The sequence below is a fragment of the Candoia aspera genome, chromosome 1 (assembly GCF_035149785.1).
Source record: "Candoia aspera isolate rCanAsp1 chromosome 1, rCanAsp1.hap2, whole genome shotgun sequence".
Taxonomy (NCBI): domain Eukaryota; kingdom Metazoa; phylum Chordata; class Lepidosauria; order Squamata; family Boidae; genus Candoia; species Candoia aspera.
Window position 1 is genome coordinate 244891653 of NC_086153.1, and position 26855 is coordinate 244918507.

The 26855-nt window shown below is 37.8% G+C and overlaps 1 protein-coding gene across 3 annotated transcripts in view; it reads left to right on the forward strand.

Moving 5' to 3' along the window:
- Positions 1 to 295: 295 nt before the first annotated feature.
- The window catches only part of USH1C (USH1 protein network component harmonin), a 62878-nt gene continuing 36318 nt past the window's right edge, over positions 296 to 26855 (forward strand). For 2 of the 3 annotated variants that reach the window (XM_063289394.1, XM_063289395.1), the window contains exons 1-11: positions 358 to 503; positions 6122 to 6189; positions 8893 to 9036; positions 9923 to 10061; positions 20742 to 20850; positions 20950 to 20974; positions 21211 to 21268; positions 23643 to 23746; positions 24550 to 24634; positions 25638 to 25697; positions 26716 to 26772. In XM_063289394.1, coding sequence (XP_063145464.1) covers positions 468 to 503; positions 6122 to 6189; positions 8893 to 9036; positions 9923 to 10061; positions 20742 to 20850; positions 20950 to 20974; positions 21211 to 21268; positions 23643 to 23746; positions 24550 to 24634; positions 25638 to 25697; positions 26716 to 26772 — 885 coding nt within the window. In that variant the 5' untranslated portion in view covers positions 358 to 467. Of the gene's footprint in view, positions 504 to 6121; positions 6190 to 8892; positions 9037 to 9922; positions 10062 to 20741; positions 20851 to 20949; positions 20975 to 21210; positions 21269 to 23642; positions 23747 to 24549; positions 24635 to 25637; positions 25698 to 26715; positions 26773 to 26855 lie in introns of all 3 variants that reach the window. The other variant, XM_063289396.1, reaches the window with a different exon arrangement.

A 26855-nucleotide genomic window follows, 5' to 3' on the forward strand; every position in this document is an offset into this window, starting at 1 on the left:
GTTAAATTTTATTGCCTGTATTTTGAAAGTAAAAAGTAAACATCCCCTTCAAGTTGCGATCAAATTCTGATGACTGTGTAGCAGAAATAGAATTCACGCGTGCAAAACGAATTGTTACGATGTTTTAAACAGCATAGTCAGGGAAAGCGAAGAAGTGTTGGTGCAACGGAAGCTGCCGGCGTCAAGTCGATCTCTATCCACTGAAACTAATGCGAAGTTAGACCGGTCCGAAGGAAAAAAGAAGTCAAGGCAGAGGAGGCGAGCAAGGGAACGCCTCCTTTCCCTATTGACCTTTTTTGGCGTCCGCCGGCCTTTCTCACCGTGCTATGCCGCGCCCTCTAGCGTTGGTCCAGAGTTCTGCTCACTGACCTCTCCCCCGGAGCAGGAGGAAACCGCATCCGCAGTGGGCGAGCCCGAGGCAGGTAGCGCGAGGCAAGCGCCAGGAGCAGGTCGCTGTCCCCGTTGTCATGGAACGGAAGGTGGCCCGGGAATTCAGGCACAAGGTGAGCGGGAAGCGCTCGGAGCGCCCCACGCGGCCCGCCGAACGATCTCGGCGGCGTTCGCGGATGCGTCGCTTTTTGCCTCGGTTCGGCCTCGCGCGCGGTGGAAGCGGTGGCGGCTGGCGGAGAAAGGAGGAAGTGACATTTTGTTGGGACTCTGGACTCCTGGTATCAATTAACTCGGGCTTGGCGGGGCGGGCAGAGGAGAAGAGCGGAGGATGACGGATGAAAAGTTTATTTCAGCAGAACTGCGGGGGTCTCTTCAAGGGGCCGAGATGTGGGGGGTTAGGGTTCGGCTCTTTCGAGAGGAAGGGAAGGAGATTCCCTTCCACAGGGGAGGAGCGGAGAGGAGCATTCCCTGCTTGTGGCGGAGTCCGCGCGCGCCGCCAAACCTGGGGCTGTTAAAGTGATCCCCTTTCCATCCATACACCTCTCGCAGTAGCGGATCTAGGTCAGGCCGAGTAAGGTTGAGAAAATGAGTCACTTTTACAGGAGACATCCTTGTTTTAAAAATGGTGACTCTTATCCTCACTCAAAGGGAGGAGAAAACTTCAAACATAGTTTTCCTTCCGTTTTGCCTTCCTTTCTCTTTGTAGAACGTCTTTGCCAGTAGGCAAAAGGCTTGGAAAGGCTAGTAGCGTTCCATAATAGTTCTTTTATTCTTATCTCCCAGAAGGGTAAGAAAAGAAAAATAATGCCAAGAGTGGCAAGTTAATACTAAGAAAAAGTATTCAGAAGCGTACAGGTGAGCCTAAAGATTATTTGAACGCAATTTTTAAAAAGCCTGGGTGGATGAAAGGCAAAATTCTGTTTATTCATTGGCCTTTTTCAAATACGTGATTTCATCAGTGGGAGAATGATGGACAGCAGAAGAAATGAGTAATTGACATTTCCAATGTTCACATATAATGTTTGTTTGTTTACTCCTCTTAGAGGTTTCCCAAAAGAGGAACCTTTCCCAGCCTTATACCTTTTGGATGTGTTGGCCTACAGTTGCCTTCTACTCCAAACGGCATGTTCCAGATGCAGCTGTCCTTATTTTGCAGTGTACAGATTACCATGAATATCATCCAAACAGCTCTACTGTAAGAGACCTAACCTTAAATGTCTTCCTTTTTCCCCTGAAAAAGGTTGTGGTTGCAGTTTAGAACAAGGGTGTGGAACTTGCATTGGCTGAAGAGTCACATCATGCTTTGCATGGCATGCTAAGGGCCACACTCTCCAAGTAAGCAGGGCTAAAGCCCATTTGGGGAGGTTCAGAAATGTTACATGGTGAAATGGGTGCCAAAAGCATCTGCATGGTGTAAGAAGACCTTCTGTTTTGCTCTTTAAGCCACCAGACCCCAACATTGCAAAAAAAAAAAGGGGGGGGACTGCAATTTTTGGCCCCATTTACTTCTCAGGCAGACCACATACAACCTTAGCAACTTCAAGATGCCCATCTTAAAGTTGCCAAGTTTGAAAAACACTGTTCTAAGCCATACTTAGTACTACTTTGGTCTAGAAAACAATCAGAAAATATACATACTGTGTTTTTAAGTAATATGTGTTTATTTTAAAATATAATTTGTGTGGCATAATTTATTTTCATAGGTTTCTTCCTTTTCCCAGGCATAAAACATTTCTAGGGGGAAAAACCAAAATAATTCTTTCAGTGAACTTAATTCCAGCAAAATTATTTAGGATTTCTCCTCTATGTAAAACAAAACGAAATATTTCTCCACCTTTTGTCTTTTATGCCTAAGAATTAAAGTTATCCAGTATAGTATTAGGTCAAATTATCAGAATACCATGAAGCAGAAAATGTTAAGATGTTTTGTGCAGCTTTTTACCCAAGACACCAGTTAGTTATAATTATGGCTATTTCTCAGAGCTATTAACATTTAGTTGTGGAGCAACAGACACATTTCAGCCATGGGCATCTAATATATTTATGGTCCTGTACTTTGTACTTGTGGCCTTTTATGCTGATAATATTCATGAACCATTCTGAAATCAAATTTGCTTATTTAAATTTCTACTATGAACACATTCCATACCTGTTCAGAATCTGGCTTCATTACCATTAGCATTATGTAGAACAAGACTAAATGAAATTAATACTTTCAGTAACTGACTCTGTAAGAAAACCTGGTTTATTTAAAGCAAAGGCTTCTATAGACAAGATTTAAATGTTTTATATGAACCTTCAGACAAAGGTTGTTATTAAAACATACTGAAGCTTGGATAAGTTTATTTGAAGTAATTGTAATTTGTTTTCGTGCCATTGGGGCTTCTGAGACCACAAATGAAGAGGGATTGGCTAAAGGAGCAACTGTGGGTTCCAAGTATAGAACTCATCATCATTATTTATGTTCTTATTTTATTTGCTTTAATGTCATGGAAAGGTCAAGTGATGCAGCAGAGTGCTACTGTCTCTTTTAGATTTATGTTCCATTCACTGTTGCCCATTCAGAAGCCATTGACTATGTGCAGACTCTTGTAAATATTCTGTTAATATATCTCTGGACTTGTTTTCTTCATTGTGACAACATTCTGTTTAGAATAATATACAGCACTTACAACTGATTCTTAACTGTTTGTTCATAATTTATTGGCACCCCTCTCAAAAAAAATAAATTAAAATGATTAATTGAGAGTATGTATGCATTGCAGATTAGTTTTCTTTAGGTTGACACTTCTTACAATATTTTTGTATGCAATTCATCTGCTTCTTTTTGAGTACCATTATTGGAAGTACTTATGGCTATAACTACATACCTTGGGGTCTCCAGGTGACCTGAACAGACATGAACATTAATTAAGGTGTATTACACCAAAGACTGTTAGACCGCCCATTCAAGCTACATTAATCTGGATGTGAAATTTAGTTCTTACACAGTCAGTGAAAAACACCATGATAGCCAAACTGATGGTAACAAAAGACTGATGGAAACAGCCCAGCTGATCCTAAAGGGGGAGCCAAATATTCTATTACGTAGGCAAGAAAGAAAACGATGTAAGAGGTTTTGAATACTGTTTCTGCATATAGACATGTTTCAAGGTGTGTTCTTGAAACACAGCACTTGCTGAATTTCTTGGATTATGGCTTCCTAACTTGCATTAGTAAGTACTGGTGGTCCCCTGTGCAAGCACCGAGTCATGTCTGACCCTTTTGGTACTTGCTGGAATTCTTCGATTTCTTGTGAGTTTACCTAAGTGGTTCAGTCCTGCCTGTGGAGTGAAGCTGGAAAAACTGTAATGAAAACTTTAGGATTACCACTATTTTGCGTACTGCAGTTAACCCTATTGGGATTAATTAGCATAGAAAAGATATTTTAATTTTTAAAATAGTGCTATTTATATGAGTGATGCTTTTGAACACACGGTTCCAAGTGGGACCACAGCAAAGAAGACCCTATTGCTTATCTCCACTGGCCCAATTATTTTTATAAGTGGATTTGTATATATTTCCTCCAGTGTCGATCATAATGTGAGTCGGGTTTTTGTGTTGTGAATGTAACCTCAGCCCAAACTATTTTAGAGCTTTAAAAGCCAATGCCAGCACTTTAGATTAGGCCTATTTGCACTTCATTATATGACTTACATGTAGAAATATAATGTGTGTGTTTGTGTATGTAACAAATATACAGTATATGTATAACACATTTTATATACACACACACAGTATTCATATGTATATGTGTGTGTATGTGTGTGTGTGTGTGTATGAAATATACATATAATCATTATATGCAGAAATAGAAAAAAATTGACCATAGTGAATAAGGCTTTGTGCCCGGGCCTGGGGCCCCAAGTGTGGGAAGGACCCCGTTTCATGGTTATATTAACACCATGGCTTTTAGATCACTCGGCTGTATTTATATTTATTTTTAATTTTTGTTATTGTTTTTATTTTTTTACATCATGACTGTTTTTATTGTTAGCCACCCAGAGTCACTAGTTTGAGATGGGCAATATAAATTGAATGAATGAATGAATGAATGAATGAATGAATGAATGAATAAGGCTGTGGTCACATTACCAACATCACTCTGTTCTGTGATGATCCTGCTTTCCTTTCTCATGGTTTTCTATATTTGTACCATACTTAGTCTTAGGCACTTCAAACAGAGGATGCTTTTTAATATTAGATTGCTGGTTTTTAGCTGTTAATTTATCAGGATTATCCTCTGAAGAATAGGATATGTAACCACCTTAAAACAGGGAAATGGGATATGACAGAAGGCATATTTTATTTTTCATTTATTTGTTGCATTTATATCCCATCTCAGGCAATTTAGCTCTCGGTGAAGTATATCCTGGTACTGAAGAAACCAAAAAAACTAGATACATAGGGTTGATACTAGTAGTAGTGATAATAGCAATCTACAGGTAGGAGCACCCTTTAGTTTCATCATTTCCCTTTTATTGCTAGGTTAAACATGTGGTGAGGGTTGAAGCTGATGAGACTGAATCACTCATCCTCAGTCAGATGGAACTGTTATTTAAACATGGAATGGAATAGGTGCCTTTAACTCTTTAGGCCAGGGAAATAATAGTCAAACCTCTCTTGATTCAAAAGGACAGGAAAGAAGGTGTAGAATTTCAACTCAAGGGCTGAGTGATGTGTGTCTATATATGCATATGACTTGACACCTGTATTTTTCAGCAGGCCAATTTTCTCATTGTCCACAATAAAGTATTATCTAAAGCATTATCTAGCCATGTCCGGTCTATTGCTTGGCCTGATGAAGTCTGACAGAGATGAGTGAAGACTTAAAGAACAGAGGAAATTTTGTTCATTTATTAGTTTTATATCCTGCCCAGGATATAAAAGTGGTGAACAAAGCATTTCCACCTCTAGCTTTGCTCCCACAAAAAACAATGGGGTGATAATAGCTGTCTTCCATTACTGGGCATGAACCCATGCTCTGATTTAGCATAAAGCAGCTTGGCATGTTCTTCTCTTAACTGGCTTTGAATTATATTGAAACCATTTAATTCTCAGTAAAATGCACAAATAATTTATTTTTACTGTTAATAGAAACTAATAGGCCGTGGAAATTCCTGATTTCCAAAAAGTATCCAGAGAAGCAAGTCATTGTGCAAGACTCCTTATTTTTATTTATTTTAGAACAGTTAGTAGAGTGAAAGTCCTGCAACTTGACACTAGGTTAAGTGAATGTGCTGTTTCAGAGAGTGAAGAAAGGATAACTATCTTACAGCAAGTTCAGCCACAATATCAAAGCGGCGTGGACTAATTTACTTCACTGCACATCTTCAGAAGGATGCTCACATTCAGTGAAACCAGTGAATAAATGGTTTTGGCCCACTCCTTCATGTTTGCATTTGAAATCATGGGCTACCTCAGTGAATGGCCTAAATGTTTTTTTAAAATATTTATACAGCAATTTAGTCATCATCAGGTAAGGGAATCAGATACTGTAAGGGTTGCACTCCAGTATGATGTTGCCAAACTCTGACATGATCAGAGAATTGGGTGGGTGGTTTTGGTTTCAAACCATCTCATAAACAGCTTTCTTTGTAGATACTGTCTTGGGACTAATGGCAGAGGGAAGATCTTCAGCATTTCTTATTTGTGAACAGAGAGAATTATAGTGAAATTATTCATTTTTCAGGTTGACCTGTTAATTGATAATGAAGCAGAGAAAGATTATCTATACGATGTGCTGCGGATGTACCACCAGTAAGTCTGTATATCATAGTTACTGCTTTTATTTTTGTGATGTCATTGTGCTTGGCTGGAGGTAATAGATATATAGGAAAATAGCCCTCTATTTTAACTCATAGTAAACTTAGTAACATAAAAAAATGGAATAGAAACATCAAGCACCTCCTTGAGCAATCGTTTTTGTTAAGTAAAAGACAAATGGTTATTTGAAAAAAATTACCATTTGTTAACGTTGCTTCATTGTATATAGTTTTCAGTAGATCTAAATGTATTATTGCATTTACAACAAGGTCATCAGTATATTTCTACAGGAGTTGTGGTTCTGTAAAAACAGACAAATGCATTGCCACATGAGCTCATGTGGCCAAAGCTAATTTCATCAGATCTATGGGATGGTGTTTTGAAGTAGCGGATAGGTATGGACATGGAAATGTAGCAGTATAAGAAGGGTTTCAAACAGTGTGAGCAGTGAGATCAGAGGAATTAAATGAAAAATATAGAGACAGTGATGATTACACTGAAGTTTATATAGATACATACATATATATATATACTGTGTATATATATAGTTGTTTTATCTTTAAAGTGCTATATAACTTAAATAGTAGTGCTGCAGCTGGCTAGTCTTCTTCAACAAGAAAATGCCTGTTCGATTTTTGCTCTGTTTCCTTGTGGTTTTCTCAACACAAATAAGCAGAGTGATTAATAAGATACAATTATAGTTTATTTTCCACTCACTAATAATTGAAATAGCCATGAGCCCATTTTATTTTACTTAGAAGAAATGGGAGTATTTCTCCAGTTTTCATAGGTGTGTAATTTAGATTATTAGTTTGTGAACATACCTTAATTAATAGCCCCTCGCAGAATGACTTTTGGCTGTTTTCTGTGTGATTTTTCCCCAAAGCTATAGCTTGGCATGGTTTTGGCTACTAACTCATTTTGGTTTCCCTTGAGACTGTGTAATTGCTTCTCCATTCATAAAGGTTGGTGTGCAGCAGTTTAGAATAGAAAGAGTTCTGCTAATTATTTAAAACTTTGGTGACAGGAACACACCTCTTTTCTTTGCCCAATCCTTATCTGCTCTGTCACAAAAGTGTACATTTCAGAGAATCCACTCTTTTTGCAAGAGGCTGTACTTTGCTTCCTACAGAGAAACTCAAGCATTTGCAACTCCTTTGTCAATATTAGTCTCTATCTACCTTTGCTTCTATCCTTATCCTATTCTATTCTTCCTAAAGGACCTGTCTTTGCCAAGACGTTTAGTTTAGTTTAGTTTAGTTTTTTATTACTTGGATCAGGAGTGGGTCCATATTAGATTCTGTCTTAATTTTTATTTTACATCAGGGATACTTAAAGACGTAATACCGAGGCAAATGGTACTGAAGTTCCTCCCCCATGATGGACTCCAGTCCTCGAAAACAAATGCCACTAGAATTGTATGAATCTTTTAAAGTACTCCAATACTGTTTCCTTATTATTGCATCACAAATGAACATGGTCTGTCGCTATAATGCTTCATTAAATGGGGAAAGATTTTTGTTTAAAATAAATAAATGGCTACTTATAAAGGAAAACAGTGCATACAAAATTCATGGTGTTAAAGTTTCATAATTCTATACAGAAAGCTCAAGTTTATTTGTTGTTCCATTGAAGGCATTGTAAATTTTGTGGTTTGTATTTGGAAGTAGCATCACCCTGTTTTGAATCTAATTGTTATGAATAATGTACTGCTTGTACATCAAGTAACATACTAGGATATTCAGTATCTATGATGATACAGTTGTACTATCATGCATTCTACATGCATTTTATATAGATGAATAGGTAGTACAGAATGAGTTCAACCTTCCCAAACCTGGTTAAGACTATATTTTCAAGGACTTCCAGCTATCATGGTCAGAATATCCCTGCAAGAAAATTTAGTAAATATCTTTCTAGCTTTAACCATATAGTTACAGATAAGTGATTGGATCCAAAGAAGGTTACTTGTATTTATTTCACACTGAAATCAGTGAAAGATAAATTATAGCTTACTTTCTAATTTACTTGGTTTTCACTACAATCGTACATGCACAGATATATATATATGTATATACATACATACATACATACACACACAGACACACAGACACCCCCCCCCCAATATTCTACCTACAGCTACCCTGCTATTCCTCTTTGAATAAGCAGTGTTGTGCAAAGTGCAGAAAAGGAGTAAGAAGTACTCAGTGCTAAACAAAAGAAATTAAGTACATGAGATGTGAAAAAAGAAATACGCAGTAGTTAAATTTTACACCAATACCTTATACAATGCTTATATTATAGAACTTAATCTTCCATATGCCATGGTTGTTACAAGCTGAGCTGACAGCTAGTAGGTTCTGCTGCTCATCAGTGATTTGGTCACTCAAGGCTTTCCCATTTTTTTTTAGTAAAATAAAAAAGGTATATGCTAGGCAACCAGCCAATACCACATTCTGTGCTAAATACATTGTCAGTAGTTGTCAGTTATGGATTTGCTTTATAACTTTCCACAATTTCATTCTGTAGATCCAAAAATCAGGAGGAGTCTGGTAGCCCTTTTCCAACTAACAAATGTAATGAAAAGTAATAACTTTTCATGAGCTGCATCTTGCTTTGATACTTTGTCACTTGTCATAAGCACACAGGGTGGCTCTCTATTACTATAAACTAACACAACTTTCACAAATTCTGTAGATCCATGAATCTTCCAGTGTTGGTTGGCGATCTGAAATATGTAATCAATGAACCAAGTCGACTGCCATTGTTTGAAGCCATTTGTCCTCTTATCCCATTAAAACATCAAGTGGAATATGATCAGTTGACACCTAAACGAACAAGGTAGGTTTGAACAATATCTTTCTTTGTATATGGGAACAAAAGTTTTGCTTCGGAACTAAGCTAATTCTTCTTATATGAAAACTCATATAATATCAAACCATATTTCCATACTTTTCACATAACTAATTATTTTTGTATTATAAAGCCCATACCAACTACAGAACCACTGCAAGGTTCTTTCTGAACTTCTTCACCCTTTCCTTCCTCTCTTTTTCTGATCATTAAGCATGACAGATCTACATTCCCCTCCCCCTTGCTAACCATTTATTTCACAAAGAACTACCAGACATCATCCAATTAAAATCTACCAAAATCCATACTCAAGTTGAAATTCTTATCACTAAGCTCCTATTATAAAAAACACATCAACAAATCATCCAAGGTACTGCCTGGTCAGTCTGAATTTTCCTCCTTCAGATCTATTCCCACTCCCTTAGAAAACCCTGTTCAGTGAAATTTGTTTTGTCTTTAGGGAACTGGTGGAGAGCAATGACTAGGCCATTCTGGGAAGGGTGCACCTTTTAAGTATCATCCAATAATGAAATCTATAGCAAAAGATTAATGAACAAGAAGAACAAAGCATTCCGCAATATATAAGTTTGCTGAATAAAAATACAAATTTTCCACAGCAACACAAGAGTTGAAATGGTTGTTGATATAATTCTGTATCCTTGCCACAAATTAATCAGATTTGAATAGCATATAAGCTCCAGAAAACAATAAAGTATTTGAAAGCCTGGATAATAAAATTTGACTCATGTACTTCATACTCTTTGAAAGCCTGGAACCTAATTATGAAGGAAAAACTGATTTATAGAAACTTTTAAGTTTCAACTGTACTGTACATTCTTTCAGTTGCCACAGTTTGTTATTCCAACCTTTACAGGAAACTGAAGGAAGTGAGATTGGATCGTCTGCATCCGGAAGGCCTTGGGATAAGTGTGCGAGGAGGTGCTGAATTTGCTTGTGGCCTGTTTATTTCACAGCTAACAAAAGGAGGACAAGCAGACAATGTTGGACTTCAGGTGAGGAAAAAAAGTGTATGTAGCTAAAACAAAGTCTTGCAGGTACCATAACCAAAATGCATTTTAGGAAAAAAAAACTTTGAGATTGTAAAGAATAGTTGAAGGAATCATTCCCTAAAAAGTATATATCATCACTAGTATGAGATACAATCTTACTATGGAATAGAATGATGTTAAATGGCTTCAGCTGCATCATAGACTGAATAGTGAATTTATTTATAAAAACTAAAATTCCAAATAAATATGGAAACTTGGAAGTCTCCATTAAATTCATCTTCATGATACATGGTGAGAGTTTACCTCTTGTTTGGTCTTATATCCTTTTTGGGGCAAAATTCTATCAGTGGTGAACATGAAGTAATTCTTATCTAAAATGCCAAATCTAGTCATTATTTTATTTTTATTTATTTATTTATCCAATTTGTCTCCTCCCATCAGGGGACTCTGGGCGGTTTACAATAATCAATTAAAACAACAATCATAAAATATACAGTATAAAATTACAATAATAAATAATATAAATAAGAATAAAAATAAAAAGTCCAAGTGGCAAAAGAATCTAAAACAGTCCAAGTTTGGGAGGAGTGGTCTATAGCAGCCATCCCCATGTAGATCTATTCCCCTCTCCACCCCAAGCGAGGCAGCAGAACCAGGTCTTCAGACTCCTCCGAAAGGCCAGGAGCGATGGGGCCAATCTCACCTTCAGGGGCAGCATGTTCCACAGGGCGGGAGCTACTGCAGAGAAGTCCCACTTCCTGGACCCCGCCAAATGAAGTCTTAGAGACGGGGTCCGCAGCATGCCCTCTCTGCACAATCGGGTGGGACGGGTTGATGTAATGGGGAAGAGGCGGTCCCTCAGGTAACCTGGCCCCATGCCATGTAGGGCTTTAAAGGTAATAACCAACACCTTGAATTGGACCTGGAAGCAAACTGGTACCCAATGCAGCTCACGCAGCAGTGGTGTTATATGTGCCCTTCTAGGGGCACCAAAAACAGCTCACGCAGCTGCATTCTGGACCAGCTGAAGCTTCCGGTTACTTTTCAAGGGTAGCCCCATGTAGAGTGCATTGCAATAGTCTATATGAGAGATAACAAGGGTATGAGTGACTGTTTGAAGGGCCTCCCGATCCAGAAAGGGGCGTAACTGGTGCACAGCACGTAGCTGCACAAAGGCTTTCCTGGCCATGGCTGCTACCTGCTCTTTGAGCAGGAGCCGTGAGTCCAGAAGGACCCCCAAGTTAGACACCAGTTCTGTCTGGGGCAGTGCAACCCCATCCAGAACCAGCGATGTTTTCTTACTACAACAAGGCTGATTCCAACCCCACTATTCTCACTTACTTGGTCTAAGGGTAAGTGACAGTGAAGACTCCGGGAGGGACATTAGTCATTGATTGGAGATATACAGTTTAAAAAGTTAAAAGTTATCACCTTTAAAGTCCTACATGGCATGGGTCCGCCTCACCCCTATTACATCAACCCATCCCACCCGGTCAGGCAGAGGGGGCATGTTACGGACCCTGTCCATGAGGGATTGCCAATTGGCAGGGTCCAGGAAGAGGGCCTTCTCTGCCGTAGCACCCGCCCTTTGGAACAAGTTACCCCTGGGGGTAAGACAGGCCCCCACTCTCCTGGCCTTTTGGAAGGGAGTAAAAATTTGGTTATGCCACCTGGCCTGGGATGGGAGGGTGGACAGTTATTCCTGGGGGTAGTTGGCTCCGGGAGGGTACCAATGGTTAAGATCTTCCCATCTGGAATTTTACATTTTATATTCTATTTTATATTGTATATTTTGTATTTGCATTTGCATTTTTAGGTATTTATATTGAATTGTTTTAGCAATTTGCTATTTTCATTATTTGTAAGCTGCCCAGAGTTGTTGCACGCGAGATGGGTGGCAAAGAAATTTAATAATAAATAAATAAAAATAATAAATACACTACACTTTAGAAAATATGAAACCTTACACAAGATCCATTATTGATTATGTGTGCCCTCAAGTAGGTGTTGACTCTTAGCAACTACATTGATAGATTTTCTCTAGGATGATCTATCCCCAAATTGGTCCTTCCAATCTCTGAACTCAGAAGGCGGTTCCAGTCTTGAATTGGTATGCTAAAGGTTACCAGTAGACAGACAGTAACTAAATCCAAGAAGATGGAAGGAATATACTGAAACGCATTACAGTAAAGGTGTTAATATCTTAGAAGGTATTACATACTTAAAAGAACTTAGGAGTAGAATATGAAGTTAGATCAGCACTCCAGTCATTACCAAGTTGGAATGATATTGGAATTGATGGATCCCTTGCAGAAATAGGGAAAGCAACAGAAGAAAAAAACTGTAAACATTGTAACCAAACTATGCCAGCAAATCTGGAGAATGACACGGTGGCCAACAGATTGGAAGAGATCAGTCTACATACCAATAACAAAGCAAGGAGACTTAACAGTATGCAAACTCTCATACAATATCCTTAATTTCACATGCTAGCAAAATAATGTTTAGGATTATTCAACCCAGATAGAGCCCTACATGGAAAGGAAGATGCCAGATGTTCAAGCTGACTTTAGTAAAGGCCGAGGAACAAGAGACATTATTAAAGATGCTAAATCATTGAGAAAGCCAAACAATATCAAAGAGAAGTCAACATGTGCTTCATTGATAATGGAAAGGCCTTTGATTATGTCAATCATGCCAAGCGAGCAGATACTAAAGTTACCATTTGTACTTGTAACTTGATATCTCCTTGAATATCTTCTGTATGCTGGGAAAGAATTCAGCTTTCTATTGCATGTACACAAAGGGGGAGGGATGAAGCACACCCAGATGCTGCTTATATCATGAAAGCAATGACTGATGAATTCATGCACATTCATGTTTTATGAATGGTTTAGAAAATCGTGAACATTAAATATTAACTCTTAAGCTAACTTACGTCAAGAAAAGGCTAAAAAGAAAGAAAAGAGCGAGTCCATGTTTAAATGGAAGACATTTTAAGAAATACTAGATTTTTCCCTGTAGTATAATAAAAACTTTCTAAAAATCTGTTAGGAATCTGCAGCAAATGTAGCTGCTGACCTTATTTTGTTGATATGTAATGTTAAGTATTAACATAAGCTGTGTTCATAATAATCTGCGAGGGACACTCTCTGAAACTTTCTGAAACCAAGTAAATAAGAGAAGTTGACAGGAGGTCCATTGTTCTGAATTGCTGTCTCATGATAATGCTAAATGCTACTGAAATTTCACCCATCTGCCTTATTTCATTAAATCTCCACACATTTGCTAAGCTGGAAATAATGTGGTCTGAGAAAAGGCATAATGATCTAGCGTCAGGATATCGGTTTCTTCTCTTTTTCCTTATACCATACCTATGAGACATTAAAAGGTTTCTGTACTGCTGAAAGTGCCCCCATATATATCTGTAACTGAGGAACATTGTGGCTCTGGTCTATTTTCCTGTGATTTCTTCATTTTTTCTGAATAGATAGTGTTTAGCCTTTTCATACAATTCACCTTTTCAAATATTCTTTTAGCTATTCTCTTGGATACAGATATCTTTGAGGATTTTGTGGGCTAAAAGGAGTTGGAAGTTATTATGGAGAACAAGTACAGCAAAATGAGAAAAGAGAAAATTTGAAACCACCGCAGTTCTTCTTCCTATAGTCCAGCTAGTAAAAAGGCTGTTTTCAAACGTCAAAACAAAGCATTTTCTGTTTGATACTTTTCTTTTTAGCCCTATAGTTCTTCGGTAATAACACTTGCTGCTTAATCCATGCTGAAAATGTGAGACATAAAACATTTCCCTAGAAGTATTTCCTTGGACATAGAATGATCCCATTTGTATATAAAGAAGACATTTTCTACCTTACAACTCTCTGCATTCTAAAATGCTTGAGAACTCAAGTTTGTTCAATTTTTCTTTTATGGCAACGGTGGCAGTAGCAGTGGCATGCTAGAAAAAGAAAAATATTTGAGAGGGTGGAGGGAAGAGGATAAATGAGGTCCTGAAAGGGCTACTTTTACTTTTAGTTTACAGACTTAGAAAAATTGTGCTCTGCTATGGAAAGTATAAAATAGTGAAGATTCCTTCAAGTCAAACTTAATGCCAATATGGACTATGTGGAAAAGTTTGCTGTTTTCTTTTTCTGCAGCTTTGGGATTAGCTAGTGGTTTTCTATCCAAGTACTAAGTTTCATACTCCTTAGCCTTTTTTGAGGTCAGCCATGGCAAGTCAATTGTTTCTGAGAATATGGGAGTAAAATTAACTGACAATCTGTGCTTCAGATCATACAAGAAGCTTCACTTTGGATAAATGTTTTATATAGGAATAGGATCAAGACAGACCAAGCAATGCTGGCAGGGTCCTCATTAATATGGAAAGTACCACCCCTCTTCCCTTGCTCATAGTCCCAAGTAGGAATTCAGCAGGACTTGCTATAGTTCAGGTGAATATGAGTGTACTGAATGAAGATTCAAAACTGAAGAAGCTGCAGGTTGAATTTCACTAGAGGAAGAAGTCTGAGTTCTGGCTGAATGGCAAGAAACAGTTGATTGGTTTATCTTTTAAACTGTGATTATTTTAGAGGACATAATCTTTCTTGTGAACAACTCAAAAACATTTTGTATATTTATTAATAAATAGAAGCAGCACAATGCTCCCCTTTTTTCTTCTCACCACAGTACTGTTCAACAGATGACCTGTAAACTCCTGTCACTCAAAGACACAGGGAGCATTGCATTATATTTTGGAAATATTTTGATAAATTCTAAATAAAAATAAATTATGACTTTCTGGCCAAGAGTGACTGACAATTGCAGTTCTCCTTGGATAAAGATAGAAAGCTCCACGTACTGTGGCTAACCATTGTTTGAGGGAAAGCAGACTGCTTTGAAGGCAGATTGGGGGAATGTTAGGAATGGCCAAGGATCTTGAGAATTAGACCAGTCTCTGTTGTGCCTCAAAACAGAGCTGGAGTTTATGCCAGTCTAAGAGCAAGTACAGTGTAATACATTTGCATTCTGTTCAAGGGAATTCCACAGGGGTAGGGAGAATAGAGGGCAGGGGAAACACCACTAGCTTGAAGCCCCTACATTAGTTTACCGCTTCTTTTTGGGTTGCAAAAACAACCTGGATTTTAGCCCATGGTGGCTCTTCATTAAGGCATTGTTGTTAGTCTTAACCATCATCATCATCATTGTCCTTTGTTTTTAAAAAAAGGAAACCTGTGGAGATTATGGCCTTGGAAAAGAGAATTGTCAAAGTGAGGAGTGGGAGTTTTTCAAAACTAGCTTCTGGAGGAGGATCTTTAAAACGTAGCAAAACTGTTATCCAAACATAATGGATATGAATATAATCATAATGGATATGAAACAGATTACCCTTAGTTTGATCTGCCTTTATTACATGATTATTTTGCTGATCGTCTACACAGCATCATAAGGATGCCCACTTAGCAAGTGCAATATCTGCTTTCATTCTGTTCTGCTTTACCATCACTGCAATCCCAGACTGTTGTTATATTTATTAATTCAACTGAATCTGAATTAATTAAAGTGAATCTGGGCAGCTTACAATTAATTATCTTAAAAACCAATTAATAACAATAGCACATCTCCCTATTAGGGATTTGTGCTTAAAAGAAGGGGTGGGGTGGGGAAGGGAGACTCATTAGCAATAAGGATTTTGCCCAGAAGATGGAGCAATCATATCATTGCTAACGTTTATGGAGACAATTGTTCATTCCATTATTTCAGCCTGACCCACAAGTAATACTTTGAATCTAAATTAAAATCTTCTATGCACTACATAGTTGTTACCTATTCATTCTAGCAGGTCCCTTTGGGCTTAAATAACCATATAACATGAATAAATAAATAATCAACAAGAAGAGAGGTCTTCTAAACTAAATTATCAGTTGCATAAGAGAGTCCTGCCTGAGAGAATATAATAGAAGACCTACTATACTGTCATGAATTTGCCAAGCTGTGGAATAAGACTAAGTAAAAAACCAGATTTGTAAAACCTATGGTGATCTTCCATCTATGATCTCATCTTTTTGCACTCTGTAACCTCCCCCAACATTTTTTAAAGGATTACATATTATTGATTCTTGGACCATTACTTGTGTTTTAATTTATTTCCAAGCACAAGCATATCAGGGTTACTGGTAATTACTGGTATTAGGCCCATTGTTGGGGAAAATGAAAATGGTTAGAGTAAGACTAAGGATGGCAAGTAAGAGGGTCAGATAAGAGGGAAGAGGAACAAATAAAATAAAAGGTACCAAATCATTTCCTGAGATAAAAGCAGGCTTGAGAAAATGCTATTTGCACAGCAGGGAAAATAGTTACTACTACATTACATAGCATCAGCATGATTTACACAAACTAGTCTGTGCATAATTCACTTTCCAAATTCAGCTGTGTCACAGCTTCCACATGGTGACCCACGTGCTGTCCAAGATACTGAAAATTACTTGGTGTATTCATTACCAGCAGAGTGCAGAATATGAGTATCTGTTGACTAATGCGTGGGAGAAGAGACTCTAACTCTTCACTGCATGGAATGCCAAGACAGAGGTCCACTTTTCAGAAACTTCCCTGAGCAGAAGGAAATCATTGAAACACACAAGCTTCCTTCATTCTCCCTTGCAATGCATGCCTACTTACATAGTTATTCATTATCATAAAGGGATGGGTTGTGCTGTTGTAGATTGTATCCCTTCAGTAGGATCCACTTTTCTTGGAAATTTGGCTGGTGGGATGGGGGTGGGAGGAAAAGAACTGGAAGAGATAAGATGGAATTAGTGGCTTCCCATGGCTTCCCCCGTCTATGAATAAACTCGGTTCTTTGTATGTTTGTAAGTAAATGTATTTACCAACACACACTTGTTCATTCAGTCACGTCCATCTCTGTGACTTGGTAGACATCATTGCACCAGGAATGTCTGTCAGTAACAGCATTTTGTAGATTTTTGTAAAATCATGATTGGGTTATCAGTAATAGTATCTAATTGATTGCCTTCACTTTTTCCAAGGATCAGGAACTTCTTCTCTTGCCTTCATGTTATGTATTCAAAATATCTAAATATAAGCTTTGTAATCAGTGCTTTCAATGAGCTTTCTGGGTTTGCTTCACCTGGTATTGACTGATTTGTTCTTCTTGTTAAGTTATTCTTAACAGTTTTCTCCAACACCTCCAACCTTTCTGATGATCCAGCTTTCAAATCATATATTATAACAGAAAAGTTATAGTCTTGGCAATGCACTTTCTTGTCAGTGTGCTATCTCTGCCCTCTAATATTTTGTCTAGACATATCAGCAAGTGCTTCTTTACTTCATCCCTGTGAATTTTTGAGACAAGGAAAATAAAGTCTGTTACTACTTAATTCTTTTCTGCTACTACCTGTTTATACAACCTTATTTTTAAAAACGGGCTAGAAACCAGGAGACTGAGAGTTCTAGTCCCACCCTAGGCATGAAAGCTGGCTGTGTGACCTTGGGCCCGTCATTCTCTGTCAGCCCAACTCACCTCATAGGGTTGTTGTTGTGGGGAAAATAGGAGGAGAAAGGAGTATTAGGTATGTTCGCTGCCTTGAGTTATTTATTAAAATAATAAAGGCAGGATAAAAATTAAATAAATAAATAAATAAATAAATAATGAGTGGAAGGCTGGCCTTTGCAGACTTTTTCTTCATCTTCCATCTCCTTGCTTCCATCAGTCAAACTGATGCCAACAGCATATCTGTTGATGTTTGCCTGGCAATTTTAATTCAAATTTCTTTTTCTTCTGGTCCAGCATTTTTCATTATATATTCTGTAGGTAAGTTAAATAAATACAGTTAACGGTATACACTCCTTCTCCAATACTGCTGCACTCCTTCTCCAATACTGAACTATTAAATAGCTCCTTATTCTACTCTTAATTATTACATCCTGGTTTGCACACAAATTCTTCAGTGGGCAGATGAGGTTGCCTGGTCTGCCCATGTTTTCAAGGACTACCCACAATTTTCTATGGCCTACAGTCAAAAACCTTTGTATAACCAATAAAACAAAAATCAACACCTTTGGGAAACTTTCTTGTCTTTTCCATTATCTATCGGATATTACTAATGTGTTCTCAGGTGCCCCTGTTTTGTGTGAATCCAGCATGTACATGTCATGTTTGCCATTGCAATATTTGATTTACATCGTAATGTTTCGCATGCCATGGTGCTGACGCGCGTTCCGGTTGGGAGGGAGCTGCTGGGAGACCTTGTACCAGGCTGTCTATCTGTTTTCATGGGGATGGAATGTGTTTGGGTTATCGTTTGTGTTCAAGGTCTTTTTACCCGTTGATTAGCAGAACTCGTTAGGGGCACCTGGGGTGGGGAATTTGAAACGGTTGTACGGGGGGAGGGCTTACATTCGCACCGAGGGTTTTTAGTTTGTATTTGGCACACTTCTGCTCATTCTCAGCTTTCTTTGTACTTGCACACTATTCTTAAATAAACCAGATTTGATTCAAGCTCTTGCTTGTGAGTCTGAGTGTGTTTTAGGATAGGCAACCATTACAGTACATTTGGCAGCTCCCATTCCAAGTATTGTTGAAGTCTGGATTTCAACATTCTTGACCATTAGTATGTGAGATTAACATAATTGTTCAATAGTGTGTGTTCTTTAGCACTGCCTTTTTTGGTACTAGTATATCCAGTAAATCTCTTGTCCTTTCCATTTGGTTATGTTCCGTATATTCACCCCATCTCTTCTTTATATTTCTTTCTTCAGTAGATCTTGGTCTTCTTTATTTTTCAATCCTGCCTATCTTAGCATGAATGGTTTCCTTGATTTCTATAAATTTTGGAAATGAATCTCTTGTCTTCACTATTTGATTGTTGTCCTGGTTCTTTGCACTGCTTATTTAGACCTAACTTGTCTCTTCTTGCCCTTTTCTGGAACTCCGTGTTTAGCTATGAAGATTTTCCTCTGTCTCTGTTTTATGTGCTTTCTGCCTTTCTATTTTTAACGTGTCAAAAGACTGCTACATTCCCTTCTTTTGTTTATGCAATATTTTTATTTGCTTCATCTTTAATGATATCCCAAATTTCAATCCAGAGTTCTTCAGGATTATATTAGATATAATCCATTAAATCTATTGTTTACATTCAGGGAAAATGGTAGGGTTATTATTATTAGTTTTTTAGTTTTCAGTTATAATTTTGCAAGATGTTCATGATCTAAGCCACAGTTAGCACCAAATCTGTTGCTGTCAGCCCCACTAGATGGACCAGACCAAGAATCAACTCCACAGGAAAGCTAAAACTACTTTTATTGAGATTGGCTATTATTACAGAATCTTTCAAGTGTGATTGGGCTGAACGTCCTTCCCCTTCTTATACTCAGTGAAGTAGGGAAGGGTCTGCCTGAGCTGCTTCCAAATAATATCTAGATGTTATGGGCTTAAAGAATGCTTCAGCCCTTTTTGCCTAGGCAACAGCTCCTGCATATTTCCATCAAGGTCATCTTCCTTACTCTCTACAGTTGTTTTTGCAGATTGAATAGAGCTTCTCCATCTGTTCTTGCAGAGCATATAATCAACTTGGTTCCAGTGTTATCCATCTGTAGAGCCATCTTTTCCAGTCCATTTCAGTCTGATTCCTAGAATGTCAATCTGGACATTTCTGCTCTGACTACATCATGTTATCCTTGATTCATGGTTCTGACACATACACACGTACACACACACTATACTATCCCATTTTAAGCTAGCAAGTTGGAGTACAGTGGCATAGTGTAATCAAAGGAGCCAAGGGCAGAGAATTTTAAGACACATCACCACAGATTATCTCCATCTGCTTATGAGAGTGCTTAATTATCACCTAAAATCTGTTCAGGGTGTTATTTCATTGGCTAGAAAGTGTGGTTTAAAATCAGTTAATTCAGGATTGAATTAAATTTGACTCACGTGAGTAAAGCAAGTTATAGTTTGAGTTCTTTAAACCAAAACTGAGCAGTAGAATACTTCGTTCTTGCAATGTGCTTTAACACAACCTGACTTGCTTTTCTAAACTATCAGATGGAAACAATATACAGTAGTTATTACGAATTGCCAGTGACTGCAAGGAAAATAAATTGAAACCGACTAAAACAACATCTTCTACATAATCAGTGGTTTTAGACTCATGTAACAGAATTTGAAAGATCTAGAGTTCATAAGATTTAGAGAATCAGTTCTATTATTAAATTATAGGAAAAACAGTTTGCATCTGTTGCATCTTTTATTACATGTTTATCAGTTTATATGGTAACAAAAGTAATAAAAAGCTAGATAACAACTTATAAGGCACAACCTCCATGGCAGACATATTGGGAAGAGGTAGGCCTTACTATGGCAGCCATTTTATGTACTGAAAATGCCATTTACACCTAGGATCCAGCCAATCCACTGTAAAGAAACTGAATGAAGGATGGGCTTGTAGAAATAAAATTATTTCTTTCTCAGCAAAACATAGTCACCTGAGATATGTTTGAGGGACTTTATATGAAAGTTTTTTTCTTATCCATTCTGTCCATTTCATAATAGAAAGTGTTGTCCTTTATACCAGAAGCAGCTTCTTTCCAATGTTGATTTGCAACAGTATATTTATGTTGAAATGTGCTATTCAGTTTTGATTGGTTGGTTGATTTTTATTTAAGGTCGGAGATGAGATCGTTCGAATAAATGGTTACTCCATTTCCTCATGCACTCATGAAGAAGTCATCAATCTTATTCGCACAAAGAAAACAGTATCTATAAAAGTGCGACGTGAGTACAGCATTGCTTTGACATGTGATAAGCTTGGATTAATTAGATAAGATGATATGCAAATTTTGTTAATCACCATTAAATATTATTTCATTGCAGATGTTGGGATGATACCTGTCAAAAGGTAATGCTTTTTTCTGAAAACATATCTTTTATGTACAATATAAAATAGTAATTTTCAGTTATATCTTTCAGCTTGTTTTGCTAAAAAAAATCATCTACAAAAAACTAAAAACTGCATAGCTTTATACATACTGTAAACAGGTATCATAGATAAGTAGCAAATGGTCTGGTAGGCTTTGGTTTGATTTTGATACATATCAATCTTACATCTTGTCATCTGTGTATCTTTTCTTTCAGTTCCCCAGATGAGCCTCTCAAGTGGCAATATGTAGATCAGTTTGTATCAGACCCCGGGGTAAGGTGCCCATTCAGCTACCACAGATTGTGTCTTGTGGCCTTAAAATTATTTTTAAACATCTGTCCTCATTATAGACTATTCCTCTGTACTCATGTTCCTAACCACTGGACTTGCTGATTGGGACTGATCAAAGTTGATATCAAAAAACGTCTGGAAGTGGCTGGGTTGTTTAATCTGATGGGGCAGATTAATACTTATATTTTTACTGAGTGACAACTTTCCTTTTTTGATGTTTCCCAGAGCAATTAACAGGTTCATAAAAATAGACAGTGACTTCCCTCAAGTTAAAGTCTACACAATTAAAATATTAGGAGGGACAGTGAAAATTCTGTCACTAACTCTTAATGTTTTAAAAACTGTGAAGCTATTACAAGAATAACTAGTTGAGATGCAAGCTGTAAAGATAGCCTGATGAAATGGCTGTTGCTAAGTGACTAGTCTGTCACCTACTCTGATGTAGCCTTACCAGCCTGGATGCCAACCAAGTATGTGGACTTGAACTCCCATAATTCCCTTGCTGGAATGATCATTGCTAAGAGTTCTGAGACTTGAAGGTCATATATCTGGAGGGTGCCCACATTGGAGAACTTTGGTCTGATGGAACTGGCTGAAGAAAATGCCTACTAAATAGCATCCCAGAATTAAATTCTTGTATGACCAATGATCCTTTAAAAAGCAAATTGCATATAATGGCTAAAAGGCTGAATTGGAAGATGTGGCCTTAAAGCAATTTTTGGGCAACCAGTCTTTCTCATACTAATATGTTCTGCGAATGGGTTGGGATAAAATTTATATGATAGAAACAGACAGACAGACAGACTTCAGCTAAATTTAGCTTTATTAGCTAAAATAAAGAGAGCCAGTTTGGTCTAGTGGTTAAGGCAAGGGCTAGAAACCAGGAGACCGTGAGTTCTAGTCCCACCTTAGGCATGAAAGCCAACTGGGTGACCTTGGTCCAGTCGCTCTCCCTCAGCCCAACCCACATCACAGGGTTGCTGTTGTGGGGAAAATAGGAGGAGGAAGGAGTATTAGGTATGTTTACCGCCTTGAGTTATTTATAAAAATAATAAAGGCAGGATAAAAATTAAATAAATGAATAAAATGCACACAAAAATGAAGATTAGGTAGTAGAAATCCTTAAGGTTCCCATCCTACCCACAAAAATAACCCAGTGAGGACTGATCTTGGCAGTGGACGTGCAGTGCCGACCGTTGCCCGGAGGACTGAAAAAAAAAAGTTATGGAAAGTGACAGAACAGAACAGAATAAAGCAGCTTAGAGCATTCAAGTTTCACTTTTATAGGTATAATTGTTATATCAAATGATAATTATATCATTTTTGTGGAAGCCATTATACCTATGACAGTCTGCATTAACTTTTGGAGTTTTGTTTTATTTCTGAAGAGTGCTTCCAAAATGCTTAATGTAGCCACTATTGAGATTTAGAAAGGCTAAAATAGTAGAATTAATTTGATAGCTTACAATGGCACTGATATGCAAGTCTGACAAGCATCCTATCCCATCATATTGTTATTGGTGTAATAGGTAAGAGCTTCAGCGAATGTTGCTCTGCTGAATGATCTTAATCAGATTTTCTTTACTCCATTCCAAATTCCATTCATGATTTTTTCTTCTTCCATACCCCTACTCCCAGGTATCATTCCATCCTCCCTCAGTACTCTCAGACCACCCTGGGGCCTTTTGGAAGAGTTCCCCCCCCCATAAATTTGTGTTCTATTTACAAAAAAAAAATGTCCCTCCCAAATTTGCTGATTCCTCGATTTTATAAACACTTTTTTCAGTTCCATTAGGAGAGGTGCTTTAGAATTTGAATTTAGTTAGCATATGAGATAATGTGAAAAAGTCATGGCCAGCCTGAGGCATTTTGCTGCTTGAGGTGAAAATGATCTGCCGCCATACCAACTGGACTGCAGCCAAATCTAACTTCAGGCCTGATGATGGGACAGGATCTTCCCCCTGTGATTGCTTTAGAGCAGTGTTTCTCAACCTTGACAACTGCTGGCTGGGGAATTCTGGGAGTTGAAGTCCACACCTCTTAAAGTTGCCAAGGTTGAGAAACCTTGCTGTAGAGTTATAAAGCAGATTGTCTGGAACGCACATATCTGATCTCCAGCAAGGTGAACAGGTATGGAATTACTACTGCTGCCCCTCTGTGCTATCTTCTTAAGCAGCTGCCTCGTTCTCCTGATCTCAGGCCTAGCTTTTCCAATATGAGTAAACAGATCAACTAATCTTGTGTTTCATTGAATCAATTTGAATTGGGAGGAGGAGGCAGTGGGATAACTTACCTATTTAATTAGTGGCAGTCAATCCATTGCAGTTTCAGAAAGCCTGTTCTCCTCTTATTTTAGAATGGACAAAACAGCATTGCAGGTCTTGCATCATCAGGAGGAAAACATCATAAAGAAAAGAAAGTTTTCATTAGCTTAATTGGTACAAAGGGCATGGGATGCAGGTGAGCTACTGCATTTTCTTGTTACTTGTTTCTCCAAGACAATGTAGTTAGTAGGAATGAGCCATTAATTTCATTATTGAAGAATTAAATATGATGGTTGTGCAGTGCTTTGGATTTGATTCCAAAAAGGTACTTTGAAGTAGCTCTGGGGAAAAAAAATTACTTTAAAGAGTTACAGATGGCTGCTATGTTCATAGTCCAGCATGCTTCAAAACACCTTTTTGGACCAGAATATGAAGTGCTGCGCAGCCCTGTTAAACATGTATTTTGCTTTCTCATATAAAACATTAAGTATTAAAAGGTCTGATTTTGGCACTTTTATTGTTCAAAATGCTGGTACAAATTATTAAGCCCCAAAGCAGAGGTAAACTACAAATATGTCTGCATTCTGGATCAGCATCTCAGCTGTTTGGCCTTTGATTCCTGTGAATCATTTGCACATTTTTATTAATTACTGAGATGTGAAAACTAGAAGAGTCACTTGCCTGTAAAAGTAATTTTCTTTTCATATAGATTAGAACACTTTAATTCTCTCCAGTGAGCTTATTTTGTCCTATTCATAGAAATAGATCCAAGCAAAACATTTGTGTGATGCAGTCCTTGTTTAACACACAAGTATTACAATAAACCTCTTCATTTTATTGTAATAAACCTTGTATCGCTCTCTTCTCCTTGCTCAGAAAAATCCCCAGCTTACCAGATTAGATTTGGTATATATGCAGGATGTGGGGGGATGTGATTAGTCTATTCTTGACATGAATTACATTAATTTGTGATTTTATTTCTTTCATGTTCTGTTCCAGTATTTCCAGCGGTCCTACACAAAAACCTGGCATTTTCATAAGTAACATTAAACCGAATTCCTTGTCTGCAGAAGTAGGGTTGGAGGTGAGAATAAACTATACAAAATCTAGTTATGTGCAAACTTTTAATTTGGAAACAGTTCTAATGGCCATTCTCTAATGATGAAAAGTTTGGTTTGTGAAAGTTGGTTTTTAACCTGCAGGTGAATATAGTATATTTTATACTATTATTGTTAGCCATGTTGAGGATCATTTGTTAGTGTTAATTAGGTAAATAAGGGGGGGAGTCATCAGTTAATTAAGTAAATAAGGGGGGGTCAGTCATATGTTCCAGAAGTTAAAGTAAAATAATGAAAATTGTGATAATTATGTACATTTATCTTGTTGCTTTGAAATGATCTAATCTTATGGCTCAAGCAATTCAGTTACCTTTCCTGGAGCTGTATGATTTCAGAACTTTCAAGTCTCCAGTGCTCTGAAGACAAGTTGCAAAGAAGTCAGGTGAAGAAGAGGAGGAGGAGGGAGGAGGAAGAAGGAGGAGGAGGCCTCTCCCTCCATTCCCCAGTGCAAGCAAATAGAGGAAATCCCATTTTTCCAGGCTAAGGGTGCATTCCATACCTCTCATCTGATCTTCCAGGATAGATAAGAAATTTCTTTGATACAAGGGATAAAGATCCAATCTCAAAATCCAATCTCATTATCAGATCTTCATTGAATAGAAAACTCTGCGGTGCTCATCTCTTAAATATTGAATTGTGACACCAAATGAGATAATCAAAGATAAATCAGGTAGCTCCTGAGAGGCTGAGTGTTCCAGCATTAACCCTGCCTCTAGCATGCCCCCTAACCTTGGAGGAGAATTTTGATCAATGATTCTGTTTGTTGACAAGAGACGGGGAATACTGTGTGTGTATGTGCATGTGTGCATGCACATATATGTTTTAATGGTAGAAAGAGTAGTGAAGAGGAGAGCTTTGGGGATCTGTCTTATTTCAAGAGTTTTCCAAAGCAAGGACGTTAACTGACACTTACTATACTAAGAAGTATACAAAAGAAGTCAGCACTTTTGTTTTGTTGATTGCTTTTAGGTTGGTGATCAGATGGTTGAAGTAAATGGTATGGACTTCTCTAATGTGGATCATAAGGAGGTAATGAAAGCCAAAGTGGCCCTCTGGGGCCTGGTTTCTTGAGGGACCACCTGTCTCCCATAATACCTGCTTGACTGGTTCGATCTGGCAGAGGGATCGAACTGGTCTGTTGGCACACTCCAGGTTCCATCAATTAAAGAGTGCCACCTGTTGGGACCCCAGAAGTGCACATTCTCTGTAGCAGCATCTGCCTTCTGGATGAGGTTCCCCTTGTAATTTGAATGGCTTCCACCCTACTGGGTTTTTGAAGGGCCTTAAAGACCTGGCTCTTTGCCCAAGCCTTTGGAGAGGATGATTGATGCCCCTTTCTTCCTTTCTGTTCCCCTCTGCCATTGATGTCCCTTTGTCTGGTGCTGTTTTTATGTTTTCTATATTGTTCTTCGTTTTTTAAATGTTTTAATAAATGTGAACCACCCAGAGTCCCTGGGAGTTGGGCAGCAAATAAATTTATTATTATTATGCATTCTTTAAAATAAAATATAAATATACAACTGATTGATTCAAGCCCATTGGTTGTCACAAAATTATAGCTACAATTAGCCAAAGATTTCGAACCAGAGAAATGGATTTTAATTCAAAATCTTTTTCAAAACAGGTCAGTTTTGTCAAAAGTTCTATACACCTGCAATCCTAACATACAGTACTTACTTGGGAATTACTTTCTTTATGTTCTGCATAAAATTGCATAAAACTGAATCCTCATTTCAAAATTGAAGAACTATCTCTAGGTGTTTATTTTTTATTAGAAGTTCCTAAAGTAATGTTATCATGTTGCGTGAACAAAACGATCAAAAGAAAGTTTTGTTGCAACAGTGTTTATGACAAATGCCTGGAAAAGGGTTAAATTCCCCTATATTTTAGAATATTAACTGAAAAAAATAACATACTGAGAAGAATAAAAAGCTATTCTGTATTGTTAGTCCTGTAGAAATCACATACTTTTAGAAGATTTAGATTTAACAATTGTTTGATTTCTCTGTCAGCACTTTCCTTTTCTTCTTCTTCTTTTTTTTCCCAGGCTGTGAAGGTGTTGAAAAGCAGTCAAACCCTGACAATCACTGTTGTAACAGGAGCTGTAAGTATTAATGTCACAGCAATCAGCAAAAGACTTGTGAAAAACGAGAAGGCTACTGTATACAGCAGTAAGAGATGAAGTAC